Source organism: Mustela erminea, chromosome 5, assembly GCF_009829155.1.
Source record: "Mustela erminea isolate mMusErm1 chromosome 5, mMusErm1.Pri, whole genome shotgun sequence".
Classification (NCBI taxonomy): domain Eukaryota; kingdom Metazoa; phylum Chordata; class Mammalia; order Carnivora; family Mustelidae; genus Mustela; species Mustela erminea.
In genome coordinates this window covers 142,677,400-142,691,021 of record NC_045618.1, presented here as the reverse complement: position 1 = coordinate 142,691,021, position 13,622 = coordinate 142,677,400, and the positions used below count along the sequence as shown (strand labels likewise).

Genomic DNA, 13,622 nt, shown 5'->3' with positions numbered 1-13,622 from the left:
CGAGGCCCCCAAAGCATCCCTGGAGAGACTGCGGGGGACTGTGGGTGGGGGGAGCACTCCGCAGTGGACTTGGCTGGGGTGCCGATCAGTGTCCTGGTGACCCTGCATGGTGGCACCAAAGCAGGGCAGGGCAGACCTGGGCCCCCTCCTACATCCGTCTGACCGATCCGGCTCCCCTGCAGCCCGCCCGCTGCCCAGCCCACACAGGCCACAGAGTTGGGTGAGAAGGGGTCTCAGGGAGGGTGTAGTGGGCTCTGCCCTGGACCCCTAACTTCTGCCAGGTCCTCGGCCCTCCAGGACACCCCTCCCCTGCGTGAGCCCATCATAGCCTCCCAGCACAGGTGGGGCCTGGTGTCAGGCTGTCCCATCACGCTCCTTGTCTCCTGGGCTCTCTACCAGAAGGGTCCTGCCAGGTGGGACCCTGCCCCCTTGACTCTTCTCCGAAGCTGAGACCAGGAGGTAGGCCTGCCGGTGGTGGGACGCAGTGCCCCCGCTGGGCCCAGGCAGCCACGGCAGGGCGGTGCCACGGCTGGGCCCCCCACTCGGGTTCCGGCACCTGCGCTCTGACACCTCGCTGAGGAGTTCTGCTGCCCGGTGGGGGGCGGGTTCCACGCCTCCCTCTCTCCGTGCCCATGGTGGGCCCGGGCGGCCCCCACCCCCTCTCTGAGCAGCTCTGTCCTCTTCGCCCACAGGCTGCGAAGCCCCTGGGTGCCCTCGTGCGTCGGGCAGCCCCGTGTCCTGCAGGGCCGACTGGCCAGGTCCTCGCCCTCGCTCTGGGACAGGTAACATGCCTGCTGTCTCCCCGGTTCCCTGGTGTCTCTGCGTCTGCCCCCAGACATCCCTCCCGTGTCTGCGTCAGCTCGCCCGAGACAGATGGGGAAGGGCCACGAGCGAGCTCATCCCCACTGCACCTTCCTGTGCCGTCCGTCTCCGACGCGAGGCCCACAGGCCCCCACAGCCCGCACCCCTGGCCCCAGCCGAGCACTGTCCTGGGGCTCCAGCCTCCCCCAAGTGTCCCGGGAGGGCTCCCGGGGGAAAGCGGGGTGAGAGGCGCCGCCCTGGTTTGAGGCCTGCGCTCCTGAGTACATCATTCTTCCCCGGGAGGCGGGAACACGGTCCCAGGGGCTTCTCATGGGCCAGGGGGGGACTGGAAAACACCCCTCCCCTACACGCACCCCATCAGGTTAGGTGCACGTCCTGATGAATTCACCAAGACACAGGGCAAAGCGAGGTGACTTCACCAGGCTGCAGGCCGAGAGCCTGGCAGGGGGCGTGGCTCTCACCTGACCGCCTGGCTCTGGCTGGTCTGGTCGCAAAGGACTCCCGCGCCCTCCCTGTGTTTCCATTAAGGGGCTGTTTCCAGATGTCATAGCCTCCTAAGTCAACTCCTCGCTCAGGGGGAAGCAGACGCCCCAGTCCCCGAGCGATCCCCCCAGATTCCCAGGAGGCTGGAAGCCCCAGGTCCACGCGGCACTTGCCTCTGGCATCCTAAGCTGGGGCAGTGCACAGACCACACAACTACCCTAGCAGCATGTGGGTGGGTGCCTGCACCCCTGCTTTACAGATCTGGAGACAGAGGCCGAGGTCAGGCAGGGCTCAGGTGGATGCTCAGGGAGGTGGGGGAGCGCTGGCGGCAACAGGGACACCACCCAGGCGACTGCGGACCCAACCCAGGACCAGCCTTGGACCTTCCTGGACCAGGCCAAGGAGGGGATGTGTCCAGAGCTTCTGCATAGCTGGTCACCGAGACTTGGTGACCGGCTGTGATGGGCAAAGGACAAGGAGGGGTCACCACAGCTTCTCGGAGGCTGACTGGGGACTGAGGGTGGCTGTGCCCTTCTCAGGGGTGGGGACCACCGAGAGCAGGGAGGGGGCAGCACCGAGGCATGGAGTGTCAGGTGCCTGTAGGCCATGGATGTCTGGATTGGGGGGCACCAGAGAGAGGCCTGTGCTGGAGATGGAGGCATGGGGCGGGGGGCTCCCTGTGTGGCGGGCAGGGAGGAAAAGGAGCCTGAGATGTTCAGGCAGGAGCTGGGTGCGAACAGGGCCTTGACATCACCCAGGCAAAGCCGAGGGGTCTGCAGACTGGACGGAGCCCGATGGCAGAGATGGGGAGAGAGGGGTGGGCTCCAGCAGCGGGCCTGGGCATCTGCTGTGACTGAGGGCTCGGAGGTGTGTCTGGGGGCGACCAGGGGCGGGAGTCAGGGGCCCGGGACTCTATGGTCTCCGGCCTGGCCAGGGTGAGGCTTGGAGACGGGTGGGAGTACTGTGTGAGGGTCGGCGGGACAGAGCCACCCCAGGACGTCTGGAAGGCCACTGGGTGCCATGAGGCCCGGACGCACCAGCTCGGTGAAGCGGTCATCTGGTGAGGGGGAGGCCTTGACCGGGTGCCCACCTTCCAACCCTGTCGTGCGCTTGTCTCCCCGCGGAAACTTCCCTCCAGATAGTGGGTTCCACCAGGTGGGGGCTGCGCTGGCCCTTCCCACGGCTGCTGGGGGGCCGGGGACGGGGTGGGGCGGGGCCGGAGAGGAAGGAAAGACGGTCCGGGATGGGTGGGACCTGTGGCCGGGTCACAGCAGGGCTGTGCAGTCCGCATGATGGCAGGTCCGTGCTGGGGCTGCAGGTGGGTCGCCGTGGTTGGGGGGGAAGGTCACCGGCTGTGGGTGGCAGGGCGTGGCCACTCAGGTGGCCGCACGAGTGGATGGACGATGCTGTCCTCTCTTCCCAAGGGGCAGACCCCACCTGTACCTTGTGATAGAGGGCTGTGGATGGGCCCACAGCCCAGGGCAACTGACTTCAGAGGCTTCTGCCCTACCCCCTCCCCCAACACTGTGCCTGCAGGGGTGGGGCTGGCTAACATGAGAGAGTCCCTCGGAAGCTAAGAAGCTTTCCACTGGGCAGAAAAGCTGGGGGCCGAGGACCGTCTGGGATCTGTAGCTGAAGAGTGGGGCAGTCCAGCATGCTGCCTGGAGGAGGCAGCCAGACCCGCGTGGGCAGCCGTGGGCACTGCGGTGCGGGGCTCTCCTGGATTAATGCTGTGCATCTCCCTTGCAGTCTGACCCCTGTGGGGACCTGCCCCACCCTTCTCTGAGGTTCTCAAAACACAGGCAACTTTTTATTTATTTAAAAGAATACAGACGTGGGCAGGAATCCAGGAGTATGTGATGGAGATCAGCTGGGTGTGTGCCCGGGGTAACATGAGTGGCTTAGACGCTGGGCCTGAGGCTGAAGGAGACTGCCTGCTCCCTGGTCCCCTCCCTCGGGTTTGGGTATCGGAAGTCCTGAGAACACGGGCTCTTCTTGCTCAAGCTCCCACAACACCTCTGGGCAGAGTCAGAGTTCCCAAGCCCTGTTCCCGCCGGTTTGCAGCGGGACACCTGCGGTCTCCCCTCCACCCCCTTTTTGCTGGGCCCACAGCAAACGCGCCAGAAATGACTATTCAAGACGGTATTGGCTCCAGATTGTCCCCTGGGGGTGCACACTTGTTCTGGCAAACAGTGGGCTGCTTGCCTTCCCGCCCCTCTGACCTGGGCACCTCTCTGGGCAGAACTGTTCTCAGAACCAGGGCTTTGTGTCCGCGGGGCAAGATGGGGGCAGTCCACTCTTCCCAGGGGGAAGCTGAGGCCTGAAACAATAGCGGGCAACCCGGGGTCCCATGGCGTGGGGGCCAGCGGCAAGTCAGTGTACAGCAGCGGCCCCGCGCACCCATGATGCCAGGCTGGAGTTCAGCTGTGGGCCGCATGGCCCTGGGGGGCTTCGTTGGCCCTGGAGCCCTGGGGCCGGGCTGGGGGGGCCTGAACAGAGCTGGAATCGCAGGGCCAGTCATGCCTGACACCCAGCAGACACACTTGGTGCCAGGCACCCGCCGGCCAGCCTGGCCGAGTGCTCAGCCTGAAGGGGGGACGTGCATGAGTCCGTGTGTGTTTCAGAGTCTTTCCAGGCTTCACTCCTGTGCGGCGTAGCTCCCCACTGCCCCGGGGCCACCATACGGCGGGTGGCTACCAGCCTTGCCCCTCTTGCCTTTTGCCTGACTCTGGAATCGAGCGTAGGCTGTCAGTGGGCCATCAGCCTGTGTCTCTGTTTTCTGGGCTGGGGGCCCAGCGTCCTGGCGTGCTAGAGGAGCCCGTCATCTGTGGAGAAAACGAAGCCTCAAGAGCTGCGGCTGGGGCTCTGGAAGGCTTCCTGGAGGAAGGGGGACGCGAGCAGACCAGGGCTGTGCAGAATTTCTGAAGCGGTGTGCAGCTAGGTGACCACTGCGGCGGAGGCTGCCTGGCCATGGGGCACACAGCCCCTCTCCCAGGCCCGGAGTCACACAGCCAGTTTGGGGAGGACAAGACCGTTGGCCCTGAGCTTCCCCACCCGGCGCCGTGGAGGAGCCCAAGGATGGGGCCCCTGCAAGCTGTGCCCGCCAGAGCCGGCTTCGAGTCGGAGAGCCCGGGGGTCTGATGAGCGCTCTTCAGACCAGGGTCCTTTAAACCGCCCCCAAAGGCTTGCCAGGTTGGGGGACGAGGAGCTGGGAGGGCCCGGGGTCAGTCGCTCCTCCAGGGGGGCCACGCGGGCATTTACTTAGGGCAGGGCGCCGCTGGGCCTGACGGCCTCTCTGACCCCCGAGGGGCTGGGCGTCGCCGCGGGAGGGGGGTGTGGCGTGCGTGTGTGCGCGCGTGGTGAGCACCCGCGTGTGTTCGTGCGGCGGGGCGCACCCGCGGCTGGCCCGCTGGGCCCGGTTTCCCGCGCTCAGCGCCGCGGCCCGGCCGGCCGCCGCGTGTCGTTGCAGCGCGCTGCAGGAGCAGAAGGGCGAGCTGCGCAAGCGGCTGTCCTACACCACGCACAAGCTCGAGAAGCTCGAGACCGAGTTCGACTCCACGCGCCACTACCTGGAGATCGAGCTGCGGCGCGCGCAGGAGGAGCTGGAGAAGGTCACCGAGAAGCTGCGCAGGTACGGGGGGCGGGGCCTGGGGCGGGGGCGGGGCCCGGCGGCGGGGGGCGGGGCCCGGGGTTCGCCGCGGCTCCGGGGAACCCTGCTGGCTCCGCGCGAGGGGCCCGGTTCACCGCTGCCAAGCCCGGGGCTCGGCGAGGGCAGGCTCCTTTTCCGAAGTCGCACTTTGTGCCAAGAGCGGCTGGGTCGGGACTGGACTCTGGGTCTAGCTACCGCCGGACAGGCTCCTCCCAGACACCTCTCCCTCGTCTGTCTGCTCATTCCTCTCAGTTAATCTTGGGGGATGGGGGACAGCAGCACGACACACGGGCAGCCACCTGCAGGCCCCTCCCCCCGCCAGCCCTCCGGGTCCCCACCCACTGGCCCCTGGGTGTCTGAGAGGAAAAACGATGTCTAGCCCCGGAGATGGACCAGTGGTCCGGGACCGTTCCCTTGAGCAGCGTGGCCTCAAGGGTTGGGCCAGGTGTGCCGAAACCAAACTTTTCTAAAAACTTGGTTCTTCATGTTGAAGACATTTTCCTAAAAAGTATTACACACTCTCCAGCCTTTAGGAAGATAACAAAGAGAATGCGGAGTTTGCCCTTGCCTCGGTTTATTCTCAACATTGATGGGGCCTATAGGCTGGGGCTGCCCCGGGGAAGGGTTTGCCAGGAGGGCTGTTTGTCCGTCCCTGAACATCCCCCTGCTCCATCTAGTCTCGAGGGAACCAAGTTTAGGCCGTTCAGTCAGACCTCCGTTAAGGTCTCTCCTCAGCCACTTACTGCTCGAAGCCCCTCCGGCCTCAGTTTCCCCATTGGTAATACTGGGCGGGGGGCCCACAGTGACCCTCCACCCAGGCTGTCAAGAGGATGGACACCCTCCCAAATTCTCTTCCACCTTCACACTACCTGCCGTGGTGGGAACACGGCCCCTGATCCCCACCCCGCACCTGGAGGCCGAGTAAGTAAATGTGAGTGAACTCGGTGAGCAAGGACCGGACAGAGCCGCTGTGGGTACAGGCCTTCCCTTCTCATCCCAGTGTCCTCGTCCCTGGCCCCGGAGAGCCCTGCGCGCTGTAGCTTTCTGCTGTGTGCAGAGGTGCAGGCACACCCGGACAGGAGCGGGGGGCGGGCATAGGCAGCCTGTGCTCAGTCCTGCTCTGCCCAGCGGGCTGGGGGGCCGCAGGGGTCATGGGTGGCCCGGCCTGGCACCGCAGCGACCACGTTGTTCCAGGATTCAGAGCAACTACATGGCGCTGCAGAGGATCAACCAGGAGCTGGAGGACAAGCTGTACCGCATGGTGAGGGCCCCTCGCCGGCCGCCCCGGGCCCCGCCCCAGCGTGCCCCTCTCGGATCCTTGGTGGCAAGCCACCAGCCAAGCTGTCGTCCCCTCGCCTGTGCAGGAGCTGCTCACAGGGCTTGTTTCCTGGCCTCCACCCCCCCAACCCCCGTCCCCAGGACCAGTCCCAACCCTTTTTGCAATGCATGCATGGGTGGGTGCTCTTGGGACTAGGAAGTCGTAGGGTTCCAAGCTGCCCTGTGAGCCTCCTGTGTGAGCAGGGCTGTGGGAAGGACGTGAGCTGGGGACGGTGACCCCACTTTAGCCGTTGGCCTGGAGACCCAGACCTGGCGGGACAGAGGCCTGAGTTCGGGCCCTGGGTGAGCCAGAATGATGTTTGAGCCCAACTGTGCCACCTGTAGGGTCACCCCATCTTACGGTAAAGAATAAAGGGAAAAGTGCCGCTCCTGGCTCCTGCGCGGGCAGAGACCCTCTGGGAGACACTTCCACTATCTGCAAGTGCGGCATCTTTTTTTGTGTTGATCGGGCTGTCGGGACCTCAGTTTGGAAGAGAAGGGGACAGTGGCAGAGGCATCCCGGTCCTGTATGGCTGGTGTGGTGGGGAGGGGCCAGCAGGCTCTTGCACCTCCCCTCATCGAGAGGACTTCCAGGTCTTTCTAGTAGGTTATGGGCTTGTTTTGTTTCTGAAAATCAGAAATGGCTGTTCAACCTGTTATCTTAGAGTGCTGTCAGAGCCGAGACAGCTTGGCCTGGGACCCTGGCCTTTCTGAGCTCAGGTGGAGGCTGAAAGGGGACACGTTCAAGGCAGGAGCGGGTGAGGTGCATGCAGGGCCAGGGCCAGGCTTTGTGCTGAGGGCAGACTCCCCTTAGACCCAGGAGGAGGGATTACTGTCCCCGTGGTGTGGGTGAGCAGGAGGCTCCGGGAGGCAGTGACTTGCCCAGGGCCATCTGGCTCGGCAGGGGTGGGAGCACAGGTGAATTCGAACCTGGCGGTCTGTGCTCCTACTCCCACCTTCCTTGGCCTTGCAAACCTCTCATCGTTATCGACTGCAGGAGGCACCCAGGAGGCCTATGGAGCAACTGGGCACGAGGCCCAGGCCTTGGCTGACCGTTGACCAGCTCTTTCCCATACCCCCCACCCCTCGTCCCAGGGCCAGCACTATGAGGAAGAGAAGCGGGCACTGAGCCACGAGATTGTTGCCCTCAACAGCCACCTGCTGGAGGCCAAGGTGACCATCGACAAGCTTTCGGAGGACAATGTGAGTGTTGGACCGCCGTGACCCCTGGGGTCCTGGGCCCTGTGGCCTCGAGGCTTCAGGGGCTGGCACGTGAGATGGGAGAACAGGGCAGTGGGGGAAGGACAAGGCTACCTCCCAGCAGAGATACACTGCCAGGGGTATTCGGGAAGAGACCCTCTGCTGGAAGGAAATGGGGCTCGAGGGAGCAACCACTAGGCCATATTATTCCATTCAGGAAGGGGCGTCCTGACCCCAGGTTTGGGGCGTGCTCATTCCTGCCCCAGCCAGCCTCCGGGGGCGTCAGAGCCATGTGGCTGCCCTGATTTCAAGGGCCCCGTGAGATGGGCCCAGGCCCACTCGGAGGACACCTGACAGCTGACCACACATTCACTAAGGAGTGTCTGCTTCCTGCCTGGACCTCCGAGGCGGTGAGATTATGGTGTGAAGGACACAGACAAAAACTCTCCCTGCCCATGTGCAATTTGCGCCTGAGCAGGGGAGGCAGCAAACAAGATGACACACAAGCCGTGTAGCGTGTTGTGAGTGCTCACTGCCACCGGGAAAGCAACACAGCAAGCGGTGCTGGGGAATCCGTCGGGTGCTTCTAGAAGATGCTGCTAGATCATGACCTGATAGCGGCCAGAGAGCTGGCCACGGGCGCTCTGGGGAAGAGCCTTCCTTCGGGTGGAGAGAACCAGTATGGCAGAGGACGCCCCTGCAAGAGCAGCGGAGGGAGCTCCGGGGGGGTCGGGGTCGCAGGCTCTGAGGTCAGAAACAGAACAGGAGGCCACACCATGCAGGCTTCTCTAGGAATCCCGGGTTGTTTTTTTTTAAGATTTTATTTATTTATTTGACAGACAGAGATCACAAGTAGGCAGAAAGACAGGCAGAGAGAGAGGGGGAAGCAGGCTTCCTGCTGAGCAGAGAGCCCCATGTGGGGCTCGATCCCAGGGCCCAGGGATCCTGACCTGAGCCGAAGGCAGAGGCTTAACCCACGGAGCCCCCCAGGTGCCCCTCTTGGTTTTATTCTGAATGAGTAGGGAGCCATGGAAGTTTCTTGAACAGAGGAGTAACATGACTAAGACCTATGCTTTTCCTGGCTCACCGAGAAAAGACAGTGGGGACAAGGTCCACAGCAGAAGGCTCAAGGAGGTGGCTGTGGCAACCGTCCAGGCTGACAGCGGCTCAGCCAGGATGCCACCCGTGAGTGTGGAGAAGGGCTCAGGTTCTGGTTCTGGTTCAGAGATGGAACCCACTGCATTACCAGAGATTTGGACGTGGGGTGTGGGGGAATAGAAGGGCCTAGCCCAACTACAGGGTTCAGAGCCCGAAGGAAAGAAGTGACCTGCTGTCTCCTGGGGGGCCGCCTGGGGAGGAGCAGGAATGGGGCTGGACAGGGCACGCTCCGATGGCAGAGGTGAGGGTAGAGAGGCGGTGAGATGGCCGAGGAGCGTGGGCAGAGGGGGAGGCCCTGCGTGGGGCCTGGGGCCTGGGGCCATGCTGCAAATCTGCAGTGGGTGTGGCAGCCGACCCAGGCTGGCCAGCCAGTGCGCACAGCCCTATGAGGCCAGGGCCAGCCGGAGGCCTCTCGAGGGAGGGGGGGCGTCCGGTCTCTGCTCTCGGCCAACTGTGTCCTTCCCAGGGGGCTCGAGGAGACATCGAGGAGACTGGGGACCCAGTGACTCTCCACTTTGCAGGCCAAGCTGGGGGCACGAGCTCAGCACAGACGGTGGAGGTGGGGGAGCCTCCAGGAATGGGGGACGGCATGGGGGGCAGCGGGGCCTGTGCCTTCCACAACCTGTTCGAGCTGCAGGATACCTGGTCCCGGCTGAGCTGAGACCGGGGGAGCCGGCGGATCTCAGGGCCCGCTGGTGGACCCCGGCTTCCCGTGAGGGAACCCTCCTCATGGTGGAGGGCCTCCAGGGCAGGGGACAGGACTGAAAGGCCGACCACAGGCACATGCAACAAAGATGAAAGCAGAGCCTCGCCAATCCTACTGTTTGCATCTGTTTTCAGCTCCGGAGGCTGAGCCGGTCCCGGCCCGACCCCGGGTCACACAGGCCCTCTGTCCCCCCTCGCCCTGCCCCTCACCCAGCCCAGCAGCCACCCCCATAAGCAGGCCACACTTAGGAAAGGGGTTGTGGAGCCAGTCCGAGACGCGGGGAGGCAGGGGCTGCACGTACATTCCTTACCACCAGCTGGTGCCGGCCCTCTCCGCTCAGGGCGACGGCGGGGACAGAACAGCCATGCTCTCCACGCCCAGGGACTCTGGGAATTCAGGGGCCACTGGAGGCCCTTCTTCCACACAGCCTCCTCCTTGTGGGAGGTTCCCGTCTGGGGTGGCGGCGGAAGGCCTGGCAGGGCCCTCCCCGTGCACCAGCAGCTCCAGGTCCGAACTGAGGCTCCCCCCAACAGCCCCCACCAGTCCAGTCTGCAGGCGAGCACGAGAGACCCAGTGAGGGTCCTTGCCCAGTCTGCTGCCCAGCCAGCTGCCCCCGCACCTGGTCTCTGCTGGCCCCGGACGGCAGGGCCCCGGACCAGGGGCAAGCCTGCGCCAGATGGCCTCCCTTGTCTTCTAGGAGCTCTACAGGAAGGACTGCAACCTAGCGGCCCAGCTGCTGCAGTGCGGCCAGAGCTACGGCAGGGTCCATAAGGTGTCCGAGGTAACGCCAGCCCTGCCCCCGCGAGGCTGCCCTCGCCCCCCAGGACGCCTTGGGGCTCCAGTCCTACAGGCCCCACCCCAAGGCCACTTCTCCCCTTTGAGGGGAAGACGCCACGTAAGCCTGACCCCCTGTCCTCCTTTGTCCCGCAAGGATCCTGGCCTTTCTGAACGTGGTGCAGGGCCCCTCCAACCCCGACGCCTCCTCACCCAGCTTGGACGGCCTGCCCACTCCCCGTGCTTGCCTCTGGGGGCTGCTCCTTGACCCTGCTCCAAAGCTCCCTGTCCACGGAGCACTGATGGGGCAGAGCGACCCCCGTTTGAGCCTCATAGAAACTCTAGGCTTTGGTTTAGGCACCATTACTGACAGTGGCCATTTCAGAGACAAGAAAACTGGCTTCACATGGAGTGACTTAGCCAAGGCCCCAGGACCCCCCTGCCTCCGCCAGGCTGCCCCAGGTTCACACACTGCCCTCAGCCTGGCCTCGGCCCGTGTACCCTCTCCCCCGGGCCTGGGCCGCACCTAAGATACTCACAAAATGGATCAAACAGTAGCGGGACGGCCCCACGACGGACCAGGTGCTCGTGCAGAAGCCGCGGGGCACCTGGCCCGAGTGTGTGTTGCATCTGAGTCTGTCTTGTTCAGGAGCACCCAGGCCTCATGACCTGGTAGGGGTACCCCCGACAGACCTTGGGGCCGGGAGAGCAAGCGGGCCCCTCAGTAGGAAGAGATGAAGGGGGCTGCAGCCCCAAGAAGGGCCCAAGCCAGACCCTGGTTCCACCTTCTGGGCTTTTCGGAGCCCAGCTATTGTAGGCTGGAGAGACAGAGGTGACCAGGGGGTCCTTGGGCGAGTTTCAGGAACCTTCCCCAGGAGCTGGTGGCGTCCAGAATCCTGGGTGCTGGCCCTAGCGGTGTAGTTTGAGAAGCCGTGGCCGGGGCCCTCTTCTGTCTGTGCATCTGTCGGTCACGGCCACAGCTACAAGTGCCGGGCTGACTGCTCCCCCGTCCCTGCCCCCCTCCCCCACACCTGACCTGTTCTAGCTGCCCTCCGACTTCCAGGAGCGCGTGAGCCTGCACATGGAGAAGCACGGCTGCAGCCTGCCCTCCCCGCTCTGCCACCCGGCCTATGCCGACAGCGTCCCCACCTGCGTCATTGCCAAGGTGCTGGAGAAGCCGGACCCCACCAGCCTGTCCTCCCGCCTGTCCGACGCCTCAGCCCGCGACCTGGCCTTCCGGGAGGGGGCGGAGAAGCAGGGCCCACGGCCCCCCTACAAGGGGGACATCTACTGCAGCGACACGGCCCTCTACTGCCCCGAGGAGCGGCGGCGCGCCCGGCGGCCCAGCGTGGACGCACCCGTGACCGACGTGGGCTTCCTGAGGGCCCAGAACTCCACCGACAGCGCGGCCGAGGAGGAGGAGGAGGTTGAGGCGGCCGCCTTCCCCGCAGGCTTCCGGCACGAGGCCTTCCCAGGCTACGCGGGCTCGCTGCCCACATCCAGCTCTTACTCGAGCTTCAGCGCCACGTCGGAGGAGAAGGAGCACGCCCAGGCCAGCACGCTCACGGCCTCGCAGCAGGCCATCTACCTGAACAGCCGCGATGAGCTCTTCGACCGCAAGCCGCCCGCCACTGCCTACGAGGGCAGCCCGCGCTTCGCCAAGGCCACGGCCAGCGTGGCAGCGCCGCTCGAGGCCGAGGTGGCCCCGGGGTTTGCGCGGACCATGTCTCCGTACCCAGCCGAGCCCTTCCGCTTCCCGCCTTCCCCGGGCCCCCAGCAGGCCCTGATGCCCCCAAACCTGTGGAGCCTGCGGGCCAAGCCGGGGACGGCCCGGCTCGCTGGGGAGGACGTGCGGGGCCAGTGGCGACCCCTGAGCGTGGAGGACGTGGGCGCCTACTCCTTCCCGGCCACCACCGCCGGCCGCGCCTCGCCCTGCAGCTTCTCGGAACGCTACTATGGCAGCGGGGGCAGCCCGGGCAAGAAGGCCGAGGGCCGCGCCAGCCCGCTCTATGCCACCTACAAGGCCGACAGCTTCTCGGAGGGTGACGACCTCTCCCAGGGCCATCTGGCAGAGCCCCGCTTCCTCCGGGCCGGCGGCGACCTGAGCCTGAGTCCCGGCCGTGCGGCTGACCCGCTGCCCGGCTACGCGCCCAGCCAGGGGGACGCGGAGAGGCTCGGGGTGCAGCTGTGCGGGGCGGGCGGCAGCCCCGAGCCCGAGCACAGCCCCCACAGTTCCAGGGAGTCCCTGGAGCCCAGCTCCATGGAGGCCTCCCCGGAGATGCACCCCGCCGCCCGCCTCAGCCCGCAGCCGGCCTTCCCGCGGACTGGTGGCTCGGGGCTCAGCCGCAAGGACAGCCTCACGAAAGCGCAGCTCTACGGAACCTTGCTCAACTGAGCGCCTGCCTGCAGGCCGCGGCCACGGGGCCGCCCCCTCCCACCCCCCTGGGCCCCCGAGGGCACAGCTCGCCTCTCCCCAGACACCTGTCCTCCCCAGCCCCCGCCAACCAGCACCCCCTCTTCCACGCAGCTCGGTGGAGCCTGAGAGGAGGACCCCTCCCCCACCGTCTTGTCCACCCCAGCCCCACCACGGTGGAATGTTCTCCATGCCCCAACATCCTTCCCCACCTGGGATGAGCATTCCCCCCTTTTATAAAGTGAAACTATTTTTATAGAGAAAAAGGGTCTTTCTTAACGCACTTGGCCTCCAGCTCCCTGGATGGCAGCCTTGGCGTTTTCAACACAAAGCTCCTTTATTTTTCGGGGGAGGACAAGTAGGGCCTGCCCCTGGGAGGGGAAGGACGGGGTCTTGTGGGGACACCCCCAGTGAGCCGGTGACAAGGGAACCCGAAACTCTGTCCACGAAGAGGGGGACTGGAAAGGGTGGAGGGATGTGCAATGTTTTTAAACCGTTTCGCCGTGTGACCAACACACCACCCCAGCTCTCCCGTGGTCCGTAGTCCCGAGTGGGGCCGGTGCTCGTCCCCCAGTGTCCCGCTCCCCGGCACCACCTCGCTCTACCTCAGACGTAATGAGGCCCTCGACTCCCGGCGTCTGTGGCTCGCTTTCCTGTCGTCCGCGATGCATGCCCGGTCTGTTAGTACTGTACTTCCGTTCATTAATAAAAGACATCGGTGGAAAGAACCGGGCTCCGGGTTGTTTCTTCTCCCCACCGCCTTCTGACCAGAGACCCAGCATCTTGGGCAGCATCCGAGCGCCTCCACTGTCTGACCCTGCTGGGCCTTCTCGCCCTTTCTAGGACGGGTCTTCTCTCTTCCCCTCCTCCTGCTGCCCCCTGCCCCCCGCCCCCTCTCACGTCTCCGATCTGGCTTCTGCAGGGAGGGCCTCGAGGATCTCCTTCAGAGCAGCTCTCGCTTCTCTGAAACGTCTTTGTTTGGCCCCACTGTGAAGGGTGTTCTCACTGCGGAGGGGGGTAGCGGGGGGCTCTTCCCCCCCAACACACATACACACACACACACATATGCCATCTGCGTGGTCCCCGGCCTCCTGTTGGTC

General features: G+C 65.0%; 1 protein-coding gene across 11 annotated transcripts in view; it reads left to right on the top strand.

The window, feature by feature from the left end:
* BEGAIN (brain enriched guanylate kinase associated) overlaps positions 1-13,242 on the top strand; it is a 46,899-nt gene extending 33,657 nt beyond the window's left edge. For 6 of the 11 annotated variants that reach the window (XM_032345276.1, XM_032345278.1, XM_032345279.1 and 3 more), the window contains 6 exons: positions 693-782; positions 4,775-4,936; positions 6,149-6,215; positions 7,367-7,474; positions 10,033-10,116; positions 11,155-13,242. In XM_032345276.1, coding sequence (XP_032201167.1) covers positions 693-782; positions 4,775-4,936; positions 6,149-6,215; positions 7,367-7,474; positions 10,033-10,116; positions 11,155-12,504 — 1,861 coding nt within the window. In that variant the 3' untranslated portion in view covers positions 12,505-13,242. The remainder of the gene's footprint in view (positions 1-692; positions 783-4,774; positions 4,937-6,148; positions 6,216-7,366; positions 7,475-10,032; positions 10,117-11,154) is intronic. The other 5 variants (XM_032345283.1, XM_032345281.1, XM_032345285.1 and 2 more) reach the window with 1 other exon arrangement.
* Positions 13,243-13,622: the final 380 nt, after the last annotated feature.